At 41.4% G+C, this 19,920-nt stretch overlaps 1 protein-coding gene across 2 annotated transcripts in view; it reads right to left on the reverse strand.

Annotated features, from left to right (window-relative positions):
* TRPC7 (transient receptor potential cation channel subfamily C member 7) overlaps positions 1-19,920 on the reverse strand; it is a gene marked incomplete at both ends in the record, with an annotated part of 63,663 nt that overhangs the window by 11,805 nt on the left and 31,938 nt on the right. For both annotated transcript variants that reach the window (XM_083871914.1, XM_083871913.1), the window contains 4 exons: positions 2,294-2,558; positions 4,352-4,585; positions 9,354-9,570; positions 15,413-15,577. In XM_083871914.1, coding sequence (XP_083728040.1) covers positions 2,294-2,558; positions 4,352-4,585; positions 9,354-9,570; positions 15,413-15,577 — 881 coding nt within the window. The remainder of the gene's footprint in view (positions 1-2,293; positions 2,559-4,351; positions 4,586-9,353; positions 9,571-15,412; positions 15,578-19,920) is intronic.

Here is a 19,920-nt window from a genome sequence, read left to right on the forward strand (position 1 = left end):
TCCTTGAGTGAGTTAATGGCAGCAGGAGACCACACCTTCAGCAAGGCCAACAAACAGCCACAAAAAAATAGAGCAGGAAGCATTTCTACAAGTGGTGTCTGCTCATCTGCCAAAATAACCTTGCAATTAGCTTACTAAAATTGTTTGAGACTGACCACCTCAGGGCTTCTAGTTTGTTGCATGGAATGTCTAAGAAGGGTTTTTGGAATGAATGTAAATCTCTTCTTTTTGTTTCATATGATGAAAGGGCTCATTTTCACTGATCATGCTTTGCCACTCTGTATGTTTAAATAACCAGAAGAAAGAATTTTTAAAGTGTCTTCCAAATTCTTGAGAGGAAAATTTATGCTCACAGAAAATTCGCTTTATTAACAACATGGAGTCCCTCCAGGATAAGTAGCCAGCAGGCTGAAGTTAAGGAGGATCTCTCCCCACTCCAAATATCCCTAAGGCACTTAAAGCAATCTTCACTCCAGTGAATAATCATCATTTTAGTGAGTGTTTGATCATTATTTCAATCAAAAGACAGTAACCACTGGAAGATGCAGTTAGATAATGAGTGCTAATAAGAGAGCTCCTGTGTTGAATTGCACCAGCTACTGGAATTTGTCAGTGCTGTTCTCCAGGGATGTGCCTGGGGGATACCAGAAGTCAGGGCTGCTGTGCCACCAGGCAGTCAGGGATTGGACTGACTTGATCCTCATTAAGTCTTGTGCTTCAAGGGCATCTTCTTCTTTTCAAATCTGAAGCAAGTCACATCCCACACACTCAGTTCTCTTCTCCCTAACTACTGAGCACAGATAGATGTAAATGCATCTGGTCTCACAAATTCTTACATTAAAATGCACCCTGAGGCTCTGGGAGAGGTCTAGAAGGCAAATTTGGCTCAACAAGAGAAAGCAAACGTGTTACAGGTTACACATTGCACAAGAGGGTGGTGTGGTTAAACTGGAAGGCAGCAGCCACTTGCAGGACAGAAATTATGCTGGGAAGGTCATTTCTGCAAGAGGAGTGATGAGCTTAGCCCCAGGCTCACTGTGGAACACATTCCAGAATTGACACATCAAATGCAGCATCAAATGTCTGCTGTGCACACAGTAACCACTGTGGGCTCAGGCAGTGTGGCTTTGGAGTTGTTTCCTGGAAGTCAGCTCACAGCAAGGGGAAAACGTCATGCCAAGCTTCCCACAGACAGGAGTTGTGGGAAGGAAAGCCCTGCTGTGTCCCTAAGGCAAGTCAAGGTGGATTTGTGAGGCATAAAACTGACAGTCCCAGTGCTGTGCTGGTGCCACATTGCCCTGCAAGGGAGGAGGCTTTCCTCTGGATGCTGGGGCACATCCCTCACACTCAGCAGGACGGTCCCCTGCTCTGAAAACTCATTCAGGACCTCAGCTCTTCCCCACAAGATTGAGACTTGTGTTCCTGGGGTCCTGGAGAATCAAGACTGCATTTTGTCCTGCCACCAAAGGGTGTAAGTTCAAAAGCAGCCTCACTCTGAACCTCATTCCATTGGCATTTGCCAACCTCTTCCCAACATCTCTGACAAGGTGAAGGAGGGACACCCAGCACAGACAGCTCTGCAGGGCTGGGAGTGCTGGCAGGTGAGCATGGCCCAGGCAGACCCACTGTGGAGAGAGCCTGCTGTGATGCTCTGTGCAGCTTTCACATGGGGAAAGTTCCAAGTCAGGAATTAAACCCCACACCTCAGCCACCCTGGGTGGTTGTGCTCTTTTTTGAGCACCATGACCAGCAGCTGATGCTGCAGAAGGGCACCCAACAATCACAGCTGCATTCAGATGATGTCCTAAAACAGATCACACAATCATAGAATATTCTGAGTTGGAAGGGACCCGCAAGGACTGTTGAGTCCAACTCTTAAATGAATGGCCCCTATGGGAATTGAACTCACAACTTTGGCTCCCAGAGAAGGAAAAACCTTCCTTATTTTACTTACATTTCATCTTACAGGTTTAAAAACAGTAACCTTAGGTTTAACTTCTCCACTGCTTCTCTTGACACATGGATATGAACATCTCATAAAACTGATGTACTATCTTGATTTCCAGAAATAATCAGTTCTGGATTGCTCCTTTCCCTGTGCTCAAGCTTGGAACTGGCTGCCAAGGCTGCAGGCTGTGGTACAAGTTTCCCTGTCAAAACCTTTGGGGTCAACACCTTGGGGTGTGCTTTCCCCAGAGAGCTGCAGCAGAAGCCACCCAAGCAGACCTTGCAGCAGCAGTGGGGCAGGAGGGGCTGAGCCCTGCAGAGCAGCCCCTTTCCCCGGGGTACTCACGTTGTAAAGGCAGGGTTGTACTTCGCACCAAGGTAGTAAGAGTAAAGGTTGAACATCCCGATCATGAAGGCGAGGAACACCATGATGAAGATGACCATGAACTTGAAGATATCCTTCACAGTCCTCCCCAGGGAGATCTGCAGGGGGCCGAAGCTTTCGTTGGCTGGAAGAATGTAAGCAATGCGGGAGAAGCTGAGTACCACAGCTATGGCATACAGGCCTTCTGAAATGATCTGAGGATCCGAGGGGAGCCACTTGTTCCTGGCTAAAACAATACATTACACTAGGTGTTAGTAACAAAAAAGGGTTAGGTGGAAGCTGTTGTGATAAATGACCCTTTTCCAGGCTCAATCTTGCATTTGGGTGGGAGTTAAGGAGAAGAAAAACAACTTTGGGGCAATTGTTCACTGGACCATCACATGCTGTACAAATATGGTGAATTAGTTGTACTTTTCACATGGTAAAGGCAAGAAATGGCCAGGTCACTGGGATTTACTTAAGCCATACAGTGGAAAAAAAACCAGCATGGCTTTAAACAACCTTGACGTTTTCTGTTTCCTAGTTGGATTATCAGCTGTGCTGTGCCTTCTCCGTTTGGAGCTCTTGAGATGGAGAACCAAAACCACAACACAGTGGAGTATAGCTGTAGATTTGGATACAGGGCACTGTGTCAGTATTTGGAAAGGAAGCATTAGGGAGACCAAGATGTCTATCCCCACCATTAGATAAGGAAGTTAGGATTTGTTCAGATAAAGCAGGTATAAACATTGTGTACCATTTCGTGCTATCTCTAAATTAAAACCAGTTTCTGAATTGTAGTTACTCTAATGTTTTTACTTTAGAAAGCTCCAGATATGCATCATTTACCTAATCTGCTCAAAGTGTAAATTAATAATTAATATTAATTTGGCTTATAGGTGTCCTTGCATCAACTGAGGTTCTTGATGGAAAGATTGTGACTCACAGTTAAAACATGTGGCATCTTCAGGGCCACAGCAGTAAACTTAGGCATTATTTGCAGTAATCTGAACCAAAGCAAAAGCAACAGATGGAGGAATTCACAGGATCTCACTGGGATATTCTGTTCTGGACCCTTTGCACCTTTGTATCATGAACTCACATTAAATGGGTGAGCAGCAAGCCAGAGAGGGAAAAGCCACAAACTGTGTCCATGGCCTTTTGCTTGTGTGGGCAGAGAGTGATGCAAGAGGCTGAGCTGGTGAGCCCATCCAGATCCTGAGGCTCTGGAACTGCTGTGGGTCAGGAAATGGCTCTGGGGCTGTGTGGGACTTGTCTACAGTGGAGGAAATGCTGCCTCAGCTCCCCTCCCCAGCCACAGCACTAGAACAAGCTTACAGCCCCAGGGAGCAAGTGGTGACACTTGGTGCCCAGCTCTGGAGCTCCTGCAGCCCCCTGTGAGCAGAAATACCCATGGATTTTCCTCAGGGTGCCACTAGAGCTTGCAGAGATGTGCAGTGTCTCCAGTCCCCACACGTGTGAAGATTATTCATTTCTGTACAGCAAAGGAAAACCATTTCAGCCATCCAAAATAATATTTTCAAGGCACTGCTGCACCTTGAATTTCCCAATGTCAGCACTTATAGGTGATATAGCTCTACAAAAATGTAGGTTTTGATGAGCAGCAGCTTTTTGTATTGCTATTTTTATTTATTTTTATAGAGGTGTTGGATGTAACAGAAATGCAGAGTTACTGCAGCCTCAGATTCTGTTTGTTCACACATCTCCCTCCTCTCATTTGGAAAACCAAGCAGATTAATTAATCTGTAATTCTGCTCACTCTGAGATCCTGATTATCTGTTGCTCAAGCTACATTTTCAGGATTGACCTGACTGTATCTGTAGCACAAGAGCAGAGGCTGAATGAGGTTCAGATCCTTTCTGACTGGTTAGGAAGATGGCTGGAATGGGTAGATCTTGGGAAAATAATTTGGTTTGTTTATAAAAAGCTATATCAATATCACAAAAAAAGCTGCTTTCAGTACTACCACAGATTAACCTAAAAAGAACAGGAAATATTAGATAGCAAAAAGCATCTTACCATAGGTAAAATAAGCAACTTCAGGGGGAAGGGTGACATTATTGAGGTCATCATCTTGAACGTACTGATCTACGTACTGTTGTGCCTCAGAGGCTTTAAGAAAAGCCATGAACCTGGCAGTGAAGGATGCCACGAAGATGGACAGCATCCCAAAGTCCAGCAGGTTCCAGAGATGCACCACATATTCACGTGGACCCTCCTCCCAGATCTCCTTGCACTCTGACCATATCATACCTGTGGAGGGAGCAGAGCATCTTTAACTGGCAGACACAGAAGGTGTTTTTGTTCACTCAGACAGATTTGTTTCCTCTTTGCAGTGGCTTCTGAGACTGAAATAAAAGACTCTTTAATTAAACAAGTTTATTGAGAATGGCTCATGTCATCTTTTTGTTAAAATTAATACAACCTTTTAGTTTGTATGTCCTTTTGTGCTTATGAAGCAGAAATCTCAAAATGTCACTATATAAGCCAATGGAAAAGCTGATTTCTGATGACAGAAAAAGCATCATTCGGAAATTCTGGTGACACTAGAAAATTCTACTGATATAGTCAGAAAAAAGGTAGATTTCCTCTCTTGTCCCCAAAATGACCTTCCTACACTGTGGCACTGAAGATGGCACTGTTTGCTCTGCTGCTCTTTTCCTCCTTCCCTAGAATAGTGAGAGTGTCTGTTTAGAGAATGTGAACAGAACTGTTCAAGAGTAAGTTTAGCATGACTAAAAAAGTGTAAGACAGAAGTTCTGTTCTTCCAATTTAATAAAGCTTTCTGTAATAAATAATGAATTTCCATATATTAAAGCCTGATCTACCACTTTGAAAACACTGAGTTTAGCCCTAATTTATGATTTCTGACAACAGACTTGCAAATAAACCTAAATGCCAAACCCAGTGAATTCAAATATTTGACATCCATGTCCTACTGGGAAGAGCTGGGATGGACAAGTGAATTCAGTCAAAGATCTCAGGTCAGATTCACCAATTTGCCCAATTCTCAATCCCAGCAGGGCTCCAGGGCTGAAATCTTGCTCCTGAATAGCTCAAGTGCTGGAATATTTAACCCACTGATAAATATTTCCTGCGCTCTACCCCGTCCTGTTTCCATAGCAGCAGCAAAATTCACATTTAATCAAGACGGAGCAGCCACTGCCAATTTCCATGTGACCTCCTGCAATCTTCTCCCTTCTGTGAACTCCTTTCATCCTCTCTGCTGGAAGCTCTTGTGGTGTGGCATGTAAATGCATCTGCTTGGCTACTCCTGAAGCTCCTGGAAGCACAGGGTGTCCCCAGAGGTGCAGGGGGAAGGCGGATTGCAGGGAGGGAAACAGGTCAGTGGGAATTTAGCCCGAGGGTGGAGGAGTGGAGAAGTGCTGCTGCCAGTCCTTGTGCACGGGGGAGGATTTAAAGAGAAAAAAGAAAGCTGAGCTATCCATAGCACCATCAGCCAAGGTCACAGCGAGCCCGTGACCTCCAAAGCCCTGGAATCTCCCTGGAGATACACCCTGATACAGGTTATAACCTGATAGAGGTGATGCCCAGGGTAGGTCTGTCTTGAGAGATGTGCAGAGGCAGAGGGAGGGCAGGAGGAGCCTCCCAGCTCTCCTCCCCAATGGTGCCTGACTGTGTAAAAGCAGGAACTTCACCCCACACTGTCACTGTGAGTGAGATTTAATAATAAATAGCCTAAGGGAGAAGGTGGAAGAATTGGCTTCTCAGGAATTTTCCTGGAGCGAGGATGAAATATTAAAGAAAACATTTCTGCCTTGAAAAAAAAAAAAGCGTTCTAGAAATGGTGGAGAGGAGCCATTAGCCCTGTGCACTACACATATGTGCTTTATAAAGGTACTAAAGCACTTAAGGAACTATCACATGTGTGGCAGCATTGGCCAACAAAGCACTTGCTCACTGATGACCAGAAATGACTCCCATCCAAATTTATTTCTAATCTTGCTCACTTAATATACCTAAATCACAGATTAATAAAGAAAGAAGTGTCTAAAATGGAGGAGTCTGACTAAAATTAGAATTCCTCTGCGAAGGTAACATGCTATTGACCTGTAATTTTCACTGCTCTTTCCCCCATTTTTGTGGCAATCATTTTTTAAAAGTGTCTATTCAGGACAAGTAGAAAAGTTAAAATAATTATTTGGTCAGTACTGCTGGGTAATCGTATATACATTTTGAGAGAGCAATTCAAAATTTCACCTTAGTAAAAATATTGACAAGAGAAAAATCAGCTAAAATTCAGGGGTGGGACAGAAGATGAGGTGTAAGAAATAAGGAGAAGCAGTTAGACACAGCAGCTCTGCCAGGATGTGATTACATCCCAGTGTGGTGTTTCTGAGGCCCCCAATGGCTCTGGCAGTGGGTATTTCCCTGAGTTTGGTGCTCAGAGATGTGGGATATGAGCAGCTCCTTGGCTCCAGCTTCTGCATGTCCCTTGTTCCCACAGCAGGGATAATCAGAATTGTCACCTTGATGGGCAGGTTTGGTTTCAGCAGGGGAAGGAGAGTCAAGATACAGGCACAGCTCATCTGGAAGAAAAATGGGAGTGTGCAACAAGTGCTGTACACCACCTGTGCACAAAAAGGAACAGTTTGTCAGATTTTTATATCCTCTGGCCTGGTACATAAATCAGGAGCAGCTGATGCTGCAGAGCTGCCTTTGAGCCTTCCTGGGTCCACCAAAGGCTGTTGGATTAAGAGATTAACAGTGCTCAGATTGCATCTACCCAGAGTTAACTGCCACCCTGGCTGCTTTGGTAGTTGGGATTTAGAAATAAACCCCCCTGATTTCAGTGCACAATTCTGTCCACACTGCTCACAAGGAAAATGCCAGCCTTCCTTGTTTGAAGGCAAGAGATGGGAAGACCTGTCCACAGGGAAGGGACAGCCAAGGGGTGTAATGAGCCCTGGATGCATGAACCAAAATTGCTGTGCACCACGTACAAGGGGGATGTTGGTCTTGTTTAACCTCATGAAATCCCCACAATTCCTTAAACTTGTTTGGATGATGCCTCCCATCCTTTAGGTGTGTCAGCATCAGCATTTACCATCTGCCAACTCCCTCAGGGTGCACCTGAGCCCTCTGTCTATGTCATTAATGCTGGTATTAAATAACACAGTGCAGACCCCTGAGGGACACCACTTGTCACTGATGTCCATCAGTGGACTCCAAGCCACTGACCCAACAGCTTTCTATCCATATATCAGTCCACTCATCAAATCCATCTCTCTCTGATTTAGAGAGAAGCATGTTGTGGGGATCCATTAAAAAGTCCAGTTAAATGGCACCTGCAGCCTGTCCTTGTGCACTTACACAGTCACTCTGTCAGGGAAGGCCACTAGGCAGGTATATATTGGCCACTTTAATTATATTTCTACATGCATATAGGTATTTATAATACCTATAAGATTTTTGCACCAAAAGTTGCTACCCTTAGTGCTTTTACAGTCCTTGAAGTTCAGGGTCACACAGGGGGCTCAACAAGTGCAGGTGTCTGCAGGCCAGGTGCAGCAAACTTTCACCTCAGTATTGCTGAAAGATTACTTGAAGCTTTATGGAGGCAGGTAAAATGGCCAGAGAGGACTGTCAGTGCAGATGTAGGCAGTCATTAGAAAATCTCATTATATTCAGGAGTCTGTACAATGAATACCTTTCTTCTCCCAGAAAAGTGAAAACCTTCACTTTAAATGAAATGTTTTCTTCTTCATCTCTCAGGAACTCAACAAGCAGACAGATACCTACTGCCTATAAGAAAAGAATACCTAGTTTAAAATCTAATCATCTTGTCCAACTGCTTTAATATGATTTTAAAAATATATCTTACAGTCTTACTCCATCCAGTCTGGCATCTATTCAGTATTTTCTAGCCTAATATCCTGTATGGGATTCTGATTATCATGGGGACAGGGAACAAAGAAACATTGGCCAGGAAGTCATCAGATAGAGCAGCCATATCCTATTTTTCAGGGGAATTTAATGCCATCAGTACTTATGGAACAGTGGAATTATTTGCTGCAAGAGGAGAATCAAAACCATGGTGGTGAGCAAAAATAGCAACAGAAGAGGTAGACAAAGATTCTGCAGAGTTGATAAGCTCAATTTCCCAATAAATTCTCCTGAGCTTGTTTAGATTAGTGGTTCAAACTAAGTGACCTGCCAGGAGTAAATGATGCCTGTAGGAAAAGTGAGACATGAATTTATCTGAAACTCCTCAGAAATTTAACTTGTGCATGTGGCACACTTTTACACTTAAAGGGTTCACCCACATGAATCCTCACTTTGTAATTGTTGAATAACTTAATTTCTTTTCTAAGATTTGAGCACCACACTGTCCCCTCACCAGAAAAAAAATTGTACTACAAATTTCATAAAATCCAGCTCTTACTTGCCTGCCAGGTTTCATCACTAGATCTTGGAGAGGATTACAAAAAAAGCAAATGACATTACACTCATTTTGCAGATAAAGACACTGAGGTTCAGTGAATTACAGTAGGATCCCATGGCAGGGTAATAAATCAGACAGACTCACCGCACTTCCTTCTGTTCACTTTTTCCCAGAGTGAAGCCACAAGTTTCTATTATAATATTACTTTCTTTAAGATGCAATGATTAAACCAACAGGTAAATAGGCAACATCCATAGCATTTACGATGGAAAGTGGAAAAATCAGGTCAATGAGAACTTAGTAACATCATTCCATATTTTCAAAAGTGTGACCAAGATCAAAGTCTTCTTTGCTCCTCTTTTAATCAAAACTCTTGACATCAACCTCTAGACTCATAGTGGGTTGTTTCAGTTTTGGGGGAGTTTTCTTGGTTTGGGTTTTTTGTTTGCTTAGCTCAGGCTTTTATTTGTTTTGGGTTTGTTTTGGTTTTTTGTGCGGTTTTCTTTTTTTTTTTTTAATTTTGCTTTTTTTCTTTGTCTTGTCACTATGTATCATGCTACTCCTAATGAGGCTGAATTTCTACAGAGGCCTTGTAGATATTTTGGTTTTACTTACCCAATACCCACTTCATGATCAGCAATTCTGTCCATGAGAACTGGGTTGTTTTGACTCTGAATATTTGTTTTGGATGGTCCGTGATGGTCTCGTTGGGGAGATTTTTGACTCCCTCAAAGCGATCCGAAGCGTTCACTACTAACAGTCCAAGGAAGATTGTGAAAGAAACTGCATGAGCCACAAACTTCATGAAAGGACTTCGAAGGGTCCGTCCCAGCTGCAATGGAACAGACACAGACATAAGGTTTTTAGTTACCCACCTCCTACAAGTTTTTTTCACTATAAAAATTTGAAACCTTTTGCCCACAGTGAAAGGGATTCAGTAATTGATTCTGGATCATTAGCTAAGTAGGGTTTAGATTTGTTCAAGTTGTTATTTGCTGTTACTAGACATTATGCATTGGGTAGTTTTCTATGCATGGCAATGTCTTACAAAGGCCCTTTAAACCCACACGTAATATCTAATTGTCCTGGCCATATGGTGAGTGGAGAATGAAGAGACAGGACATTTATATGAGAGACATTTGTTTGTGTATGTGTTACATGAATGCACTAGTGTGTCAATATAAATCCTAATGATGGACACAAATCTCATCCTTAAATCGTTGTTATATGTTAGAATCTTTTATTAATGGTGACTTCTCAGTTCATTATCAATGTGTAAGAAATAGCCTTCTGTTTAAATATTCTTTGGTAATGCTTTTCATATGCTTTGCTATCATAGTTTTCTCTCATAATTAGCACAAAAGCTGGAGAATTACTCCCAGGACACAAGGATTTATTTCAAGACATCAAGCCAAGGACAAGAGCAGCAGGTCTCTTCACTACCGATAATTGTTCCGCTCCTCTTGAAAATCTTTCTTTGTTAATGAATTTAAGTATCACTCCTCTCATTTTACATTTTCTATTAACCAAGAAAACATTACTACAGAAAGTTAGAAAATAGTAGAAGCATTTTCAGGAGCACTAGAGCTGAAGCCTGCAGTGTTGGAGCAATGAAGAGCTGGCCTGGATGGGGCCTTTCCAAACTCCTCTCTGAGGCTGGATATTTTTTTTTCAGTATATTATTCATTGATTCATTCACTTTGATGCCAAAGTATCATCAATTTTTTCTTAATATCCACTGATTTGATAATAAAACTTCATAAGAAAAAAGACATAAAAAGGAAATGAGTTGTTTTCATATTTATCTCCAATAGCAGATTAATTCAAGGAGCCCTGGTTGCTGCTTATGGCAGAACAGGAAATGTTTCAAAAGCAGAGGTCTCTAGGTCTAGCAGAAATTCAAAGGAAGTCCTAAGATTCTGGGGTTTATTTCTTTTTCTTATCAGAGTTTTTAAAATGTCAGTAAAATATTTTATAAAGTTGACAGAATAGGAAATCCTACAGGAAAACGTGCATGTTTCTAAATACTGGAGAGATTTGCCATTGAAGAAAATGAAAATCTCTGCTCTTTCCTGGGGCCTTATTAACATTCTCGGAGGTCAATAAGGACTTGTTTAATAGGGTAGATGTTGCACTGGGTTGAAACCCAAGTTTATTTAGTCTTCTCTGGGAATAATATGGCAGACATAGGAGTGGATAAAGTGTGTTAAAACCAGTCTCAACACCTTCAGTTCTGGTTCACCTCCAGTGCTGTCACCATTGGTTTAGTTCTCAACAGTTTTTATGGTTGATGCTGTGTAGATTTATGCTTTGTAGTAGAATTTATGATTCCAGTACTGAGCTGGTGGGGTGATGGGATAGGTCTGAAATCACACAGTAATAATCTCAGAAGTTTTCCTCCTGTGACCTGAGAGAGTTCAGATTGCAAGAGTAAAGTGTAACAACAGCCTTGGATCCTCAGCAAGATGTTTTTAAGAAAGTGCATTTGCAATCTGTATGAGACTCATTTCTAGCCTGAATTCACTAAAAGAGAAAAAGCATTACCTATTGAATCATGAATCCTCTCCACATAATTAGACTTTTTCTGCTGTCTATAGAAATGTAAAAAATAAAAGCCTTAGATTAAAGTAGCATAGTCTCAGTTATTAGAGAAATAATCCTGTGTATTACAGAACCAAATGAACTCTATGGGTTATTTCCCTTACTTCTCTCATGATTTAACAGAAATTTTCATTTAGTTAGCATTACATCAGCCATTTGTCCCATTTATTACTGCAGAAAGATTACCTTTATTTTCTTGAGCTGATGGTTTTTATATCTTCTCAGAAATCTGATTTTTAGCTAAGAGCTACAGAAGGTGTTGACTAAAATATTCTGTAAAAAACTAATGAAGTGTCTGTTCCTCCAGCCAGTCTAATGCTTTATGACAATAAGATTTTTCAAACAACATGATACAGCTGAACTCAAGGTGTGTAACTGCATGAGTGTATCGATTTTTGATTTTTTCAAAAATCAAAATACCACCTTTCATCAAACCAGGATTGCAGGGTAGTGTCTGGCTGTTACTGCTAAGATAGAAACACTGCCAGTGTGTGAATACAAAGGTTCATTCTTAAGAGAGTAGATCATTTCATGACTTAGTATCCTATCTCTGATAGGAAAGTCATGTCAGAACAAAAATATATAGTGTGATATCATTACAAATTTTTTCAAATGCTCGAAGAGATGGAAACAAAAAGGGATAGAAATATCAGAAAGAAAAAAATCCATTACTATCCTCAGTACTATGCCCATAGCAGAAGCATGAAGGATACTATTGTACTGATCTCATTTATTTTAGAGGTTAAAAGGTGCAGATATGGCTCAGGCAGAGGCAACCATTAAAGTTCCAGTGCTTAAACAGTGTAAAGTCTGTTGCAGTGGGAGCTGCAGTCCACAAATCCCCAGAGTGGCTTCAGGAAAGTGAGAGAACAGCCCAGACAATGAGGGCTGTGTATGAGTGACCTCTCAGTGTTGCAGTGTTTGAACATGCACTTCAACCAACTGGAGAAGAAAGAAAACACATCTTGAAGCTCTGCAGATAATCCAAACAGCCCCTCTTGCTCTTGTCCTTACATTTTCAGGCAACAGATTGTGCAATTTTTCTATCCAATCTCTCTTCTCTTTTGATCACCAAGGAAAAAAATTTTGGAGACCAACATATAAAGAAAGAGTTTATTTCAGAGTCATGGCTTCCAGGACATCGATGGATATTTCAGGATAGGATGGGCTTAAACTTCATGGGTCATGTCAACACTCTGTGCATCCAGAAGTGAATGAATGACTGACTGATTGACAATAAAACTGGTTTTAATAAAGTCAGCTTTGTGCAACTGAATGAAACAAAAAGAGTAAGCTTGAGGTACAAGCTCCAGTCAATACTATGTACCAAATTTTTGTGGGTCGTATTTGGTATGGTGCATTCTAACCCCACAGAGCTTTATTAAAGAAAATTATCTGTTGGGGAGGATCAGCCTTAGAGTATGTTCCTAGCTAAGATACATCAGTGAAGGAATTTTGAATCTGAATTACTCTATTACCCTATGGGAAGCTGCAGAATTTGATCATCATAAGACTGTGACACACAGCAGTGTTGCTTAGGACAGCTCCTATTGCAGTTTTCCAGTTTAGAGATTCCCTCCATTTTTCTCACTGCCTTGGTTCAGAAATGAGCCCCTGACTCACACCTGGACACCTGTGTGTCTCTGAAGACTGGCCTGATTTAAGTTAAATATCTTAACTGATTATTACTCTGGAAAAATTATTTATTTGCTCATTTGTGTAACATCAAGATTGTTTCCATCAGTAGAAAACAAATAAAACACTTGTGAAGTTGACCAGGACAAAACTGGGCTGCTCGGAGTGGAGAGGCTGCCTGTGCAGAATTCTGTGCATTAACACTGTGAGAGGATACCAGAGCCCTTGGATCAACCTGCAGCCCTTGAAATTAACAGTGATGATTTTGGGTGAGGTACCAATCCTTAGGGAAAAAATTGCACTTGTTATTCAGTTATTTCTATCACAGGCCCCAATCAAAAATCAAGAGTACATTGTTCTGATCAAGACAAATCCATGCATTAGAAGACAATACCTGTTTGAAAGAAATTTCAATTGGACTTTGTGCTAGAAGGTTACATGTGGTTTTTCACAGTCTAGTGGGGTGAAAAGGAAGGAACATTGAAAAATGAGAATGCATGAAATGCACGAATGAATGAATGAAATCAAAGCTGATGAAAAGTTAAGTATTACCCCCACCTCCCATTTTTAAATTTTAATACACTTACCTAAAGAAATTAAAACCAAGTAACTTTCTCAATAATTTCTTACTTCTGCTGTAAAACTATCTTAGTTTTAGGGGGGCTTTACCTCAGTTCATTTCCCCTTAGTTTTTACATTTTTATTTTAAATTCTTCACTTCTTTGTGGTATAACTGTTCTTCCCACCTATTGCTATATCCAAATGTGGCCTCTGTAATTCTGAGACTACACCGCAAATGTTGCTGTAGGCTGGTGTGCCAACTCCCAGCACATTCAACAGAGGTGAAGGAAATTAAACAGCTCCATAAATCCCTGCTAGACTGAGGTCTGACATGAGGGAATCAAGCTCATAATTCCCCACAATAATTCCCTGAAACCCAGACAAAACTACCCACAGCACAGCCTGGCTTTCACATGCACTTCTCTGGGAGCACCTCTGGAGCCTGTCTGGTATCCATGAAAACTGAGGGGCTTTGTGTTGATACAGACCTTGAGAGGAGATGAAGTTACATCCTCATACACTCTAACACAGAGTATTCCTCTTGGAGCTATTTTGGAGGAGACCAAGGCTTAAATATGTTTTATTATCTCAGAAGTACTGAATGACTGTTTTTCTGATTGCATTATTATGTGTTTCAAACTATAGTCTTTCCTCAATACTAATTGATGGATCTATAACTACCTGAGTTTGACAAATTTAGAAAGGATTCTTCACTGTTTTTTAGAGAAATTGGGAGAAGATACTTTCAAGACTTTTCAAGAATACAATACCAGCACCAGGGGTCATTTTGATCCAATTTAAGTACCTGTGACAATCCTCCTGCAGAAGAAATCTACCTTGTGAGGGATGATGTTGTTGGCTATTGCTGAATGTGAAATGATCTTCCTCCCTGCCACTCCTTTTTCTGTGGCAAGAGCAGTGACAAAGTTATTTATCACTCAGCCACACACCTATTTATCTGCACTTGTTTGAGCAGACTCTTTCAGGGTGAAACCTCTACAGATTTCATACCACAAACAACTTGAGATTTTACCTAAGCTAATGATTGGCTCTGGTCCTTTGACCTCTAAGTCTCAACAAACTTCACTCCTCCACCTGATCTATATTTAGGTATACAGCAATATTCCAAGTTTCACCATATTTTCCCTCAAAACCATAAAGATTTTATGATTAAGTCTAGTCTTTGCTGCAACACTTAGAGTTTTCCTGGAGCTTTCCAGACTTTCAGGCCCATGTGTCATAATAGTACTCCACTAACTAAGACCACAATAATGCTCTATTAACTAAAAGCACAATAATGCTCTATCAACTAAAAACACAATAATGCTCTATCAACTAAAACCACAATAATGCTCCACTAATTGAAACCACAAGCTCAAAGAGAAGGAGGAAAGGTAATAAAGGAGCCTTGAAGAAGGGAGGAACCCAGAACAAAAAGTGCATAAAAGAACAACAATTTAAACATCAGAATTAACTAAAACAAGAATCTTCTCCTTCAGTTATTTCCAGTTTTGGTGGCTCTTCTATTTTTTCTTCATCCCACTCCTATCTTGTTATTTCCTATACATTTCTTTTTTTTTCTTCTATTTTTTCTATTTTTTCTTCACCCCATTCCTATGTTGTTATCTCCTATATATTTCTTTTTCCTTTTGTTTTCTTGTAACACACTCCCTCACCCTCTTTGTCCACCACCCCATGTAAAGGCAAATCTCAAACTCTGACAGTTCTATTTGTGTCCATTGAGCAGCACCTCAAGCTTGCTCTCCCCTGGGATAATCTCAGAGGATACCATCAATCACTTCCCAACAGCTTTATGGGCAAATGTGAGGTTTGATGCCAGGCCTGGGTAGGAGTGGCTGTAAATGAGGAGTTTGTACCTTGCTGCAGGGAGCGATCCAGTAGGCGATGGCGAGGAAGGGCAGCCCGATGGAGACCCCAAAGACAGCCAGGAACTTCACAGCTATGGATTGCTGCCTTAAGCCTGAGAGGTTCTCATACCACATGGTGAGCAGCTGCTGTTGGCAGTTGGGGTGAGCAACGAACTGTAAGAGAACCAGAAACAGAGAGATCAGTGCAGGGGGAAATGGGCCACTGAATAACCAAATCAATATGATTCCAACAGAAGCTGTTTATTGTCTACATTACATGGCAGATATAGATTCTAGGTCTACTGTCTGTGTGGACATACATCTCTGGATTGGCCAAGCTGCTTCTTCATGGGGCAGACACACATCCTTCATGACATCCAATTGGTCAAGCGTCCATCAGCACATTGTGCTTTCCCTGTCTAGGGTTTACATTTTTTCCAGACAGTTTCTCAGGCTCTCTTCTTATTTTTGATCCTGTTGTTTTCTCAGTAACCCTGATGAATTCCTGAGAGCTCTAACAACAAAACTGCAGGTGGTTTGATAATACTACTCACAACCAGTTTGGCTGGTGCATCAGACTGGCCTGTTATACAGAAATATTGCTACACATCAGTAGCATTGTCTGAGGAAGATGAGATTTCAGGGAATAACCTTCTGAACTTGCCCATGGAACATGACAGGCCATGTCTTTGTTATCCAACAAACAAACAGAAAACTGCAAACCAGGCACACAGGACCCCCAGGTACTGGCAGAATGTGCATCACTCCTGCTCCTTGTCTTCTCCAAAGAAAAGATGTTTTTATATGATTAAAAAGCAGAATGTCTGAGCTAAACCCCAAAATCCATCAGTTGTCAGCACTGACAAAATACCTCTGAGCAAGTTACCTCTTGGGGTAAGACAGGATACCCTGAGATTCAGAAAAGACACAGAGGAAATCAAGCTGAAAAACACCGTGGTGACTTTGCTAAGGACAGAGGCCATTGACACAGTGCTAATATTATATTGTTCTATTCACTTTGTAAAGACCCAAAGGGAGCCATTCTGCAGGGCTCTCCTGCAAATTATGAGATCTGGCTGGTTTTGCTACTTTAAATGCTTTATCTCAGAGTACCTTTCAAAATATGACAGCTCATTCTTTACCGATAGGACAAAAAGACAAATTCAAAACCAGAAGGAAAAGCTGTGGTGCTCTAGTACAGAAAGTACCTGATTTGTACCCTGTAACTGAGACTCTTCTTCAGTTTACTGTTCAGAAGTAAAGAAAAAAAAAAGAGGAAAAAGGAAAGGTGAGCAGCAGAAAAGTGAAAAGGGCAATTTCTTAATGGCAAAATTACAGCCCCACCAGATCCTACCTAAGAGTTTTATAATAAAAGATTAAACTTCTTTAGTTCTTACTGTTCTTTGAGGTGATTGAATTTAGAATGTGGCTATCTTTAATCACAAAGAAGGATAATTAAAATGAAAAATAACAGAAAGAAAAAAAAAGACAAATAAATATGTTGCTGATGCAGCTAATTGCATTAGTGTAACTGAGGGCTTCATTTATTAGTGTGGTGGCTGAATTAATGTTCCTAGAAGGGAAATGCAAAATGCTCTAATCTTTCAAAGAGTAGAACTTTCTGGAGGTGAAGGAGAGGATGAAGGGAATCAAGAAAAAAAGAGAGGAGGAAAGCAGAGGCTGCTGAGGGCTTGGCAGCCACAGGACAGGGACAGGGACCAGCCTGGCAGCCGCCCCTTGCCCTGGATCAGCCCTGTAAGCTCACCCAGCTGCAGGATTTCAGCTGTCATCTGTAGTTTTCTTGGGACTGAAAAGCAGAGGAAAATTCTAGCTGTGCTTTAATCTTCTCTGTCTGCGAACGATGATCGATTCGGGAACTTAATGGACTCTTTTTGAGATGTTTGCATAACAAACTGTTACTGTTCAGGAGGAAATACAGTTGCACAGTAATTAGGATTGCTCTGGAGTAATACTTTCCTTTCATTAATAGCACATTAGCAGCTGTTTAAAATACACTTTTGAGATGAATTAGGCTTTGAGGTCTACAGTTCTCCAAAAGAAAAAAGAAAAAAAATGAGACTGTACCCCTTCCACTGAATAAATCAATCAGAACAAAGAAAACTGATAGGTACTTTTAACCTCCTTTGTCATTAGAATTTTTTCCTGGAAATATTAACATTTTAATATGCTTTCTTTTAAGCTGCTTTCATGAAAAAGAAAGCTTTCAAAAAAAGATAATTATAAATCATGAGTCCTAGTCCTTCTGAGCATTTAGAGTTCAAGGTTGAGGTGATGAGAGCAGTACTACAAGGAGGCATTTCCTAATGCCTGCTGTTTATGTTCGTCCTAATGCTGCCTGAGCTTGTTATCCTCCTGGCAAATGGACAGAAAAATGAGGTGGAAGGAAGCTCAGTAGAGAACTGATCCCTTTTGCAAATTTTGTTTTTAGATATCATGAATTCAACACCACCTGTAGTGTCTCATGAAAAGGGAAATGACACTGGTGAATGTGCAGGATCCTGAGGTGAAGGGCCCAAGCAATATCCAGACTTCCTCCTCCTCTTGCAATTGTTCACTGCATTATGAGAATTGATTCAAACAAAGAAATTCAGTTGTCCTTGACAATGAGAGAGTCAAAGACTTCTGGTTGGCATTTCAGAGACTTCATCAAACATTTTAATCTGTCCATTTTTTTGCTTTGTCTGGAAACAGTTACAGTGAAAACACAAATATAGGAAAATTGAGAAGGAATTGCCATAAAACCCAGTTCAGTGGAACGATTCATTTTGAACAAGGCAATAAAGACAGGCAGAGGGCCACAGAGTCTAGCTGGTGTTCATCTGTCATCTCTTTGGCCCATACCCTCCCATTCCCCACAGCACTCAGGATTTCCCACAGCTGGGTCCACTCCTGGGTCAGGGGTCTCATCAGCTCCTCTGGACATCTCAGCCCTCACTCTAGAGAAGTTTCAGACCATACAGAGGAAGCTCACCAGGTGAAACACTGGGAGGGTGGTTTCTTTGACATTCAGGGGAAACTGAACATTCTCCACAAGTAACAGATTAAAGGAGAAGAGGGAAAGGAAAGGCTGAAAAGCCTCATCCCCTGCTCCTCCTCTAATAAACTATGTGCCAATACTAATAAACTCCCAAAACATGCTGCTGGAACTAGAACACAGGGTAAGGTGAAGAAACCATAAACCAAGCATACCTGGCACAAACTCCAGTACCTTTGTAAACTCCCTGTGAATCATTATCACCGAGCCCAGCACAATAGCAACCCAAATCTGTGGCCCTCTACTGTAAAAACTACATGTTAGGGGCAATACTAGAACTATCTCCAGATAGGAAAATAAACCTAGGGGCCAGAAAGGTGTTAAAACCTGAAAAAACCCTAGGGACCAGACACACATGAAGGTTTCCACTCAGAGGGACATTACGAATTCAAGCAGCATAGCTACTGACTGCTTTACCCCAATAAAGGGTAAGTATATAAAATTGCAATCCGTACATGTTTTTTTCCAAGCCCCACATTTGGTGCCGAAAAAGTATAAGTCTTGGCTTAGAGCAAATCTGGGAGGAAACCTCTGAATGATGTCCCCCTAGAAAGCAAAATTCAAGTAGCCCCTCCTCCCCACCAGTTTGGGAAAGATTTCCTTGCAGAAAAGTGGAAAAAACCTGTTATTTAACAAGCAAACATGAACAAATGAATATTAAATAATGGAATCACTTGTTGTTCTGAAGAGATGGCAAATTCCGAAAGTCCTTCGTGGATCAGAGAGAGAAAGAGTCCTTTTCCTGGGTATGTCCTGGGTTTGTTCTCAGTCTCTCCAGGGCTGGGTCTGGTGTCACAGCCACAGGGCAGCTTGGGGGGCTCCTGGATGACAGTCCTCGTGTTCCCAGACTGAACAATTGAACAGCTCCAAAAAACTTCTTGGCCTCAGTTAACTAAAAAAACTAAAATCAAAGGAGAGCTCCCTCCTGCTCCCTGTCTGTGCTGCAGACAGCAGAGCCTGAGAGCCTGAGAGAGCTGAAGCTCTTATCTCTGTGCTTTTTAATACAGCCCCAAAAAATTCCACCGCTTCTCCTTCTCCCCACCTTTGCTCTGGGCTAAAGGCACACAATTTATTTCTGGGCTAAACAGACGAATGGGGATACAATTCAGCATCATGAAGTCACCCTAGGTCATCATCTTACTCTGATTATTACAAAAATGAGGGGAAAATAAGTTAAGGATGAGGAAGATCAAAGCATGAATGAGGTTTTGATCTGTTATTTGCTTAGAGCAAGCAGTTCAGGTTTCATTGTTTTCTCTATCAGACATTAATGAAACACACAGTGACCCCTGGGCACTGCCAGCCCTCTCTCTACCAGCTGATTTTAGAACTCCTCAGAGATGTTACAGGGCCAATTAACTTTCTCTCTTCCCTGGGAATGGGCGCTGACACCAAGTTAAAGCTCACACTAATGCTTTGGTTAGTGACTTAGGCACGGAGAGGAACAGAGCTTGAGACAAAA

Source organism: Zosterops lateralis (assembly GCF_965231275.1).
Source record: "Zosterops lateralis genome assembly, chromosome: 14".
Lineage (NCBI taxonomy): Eukaryota > Metazoa > Chordata > Aves > Passeriformes > Zosteropidae > Zosterops > Zosterops lateralis.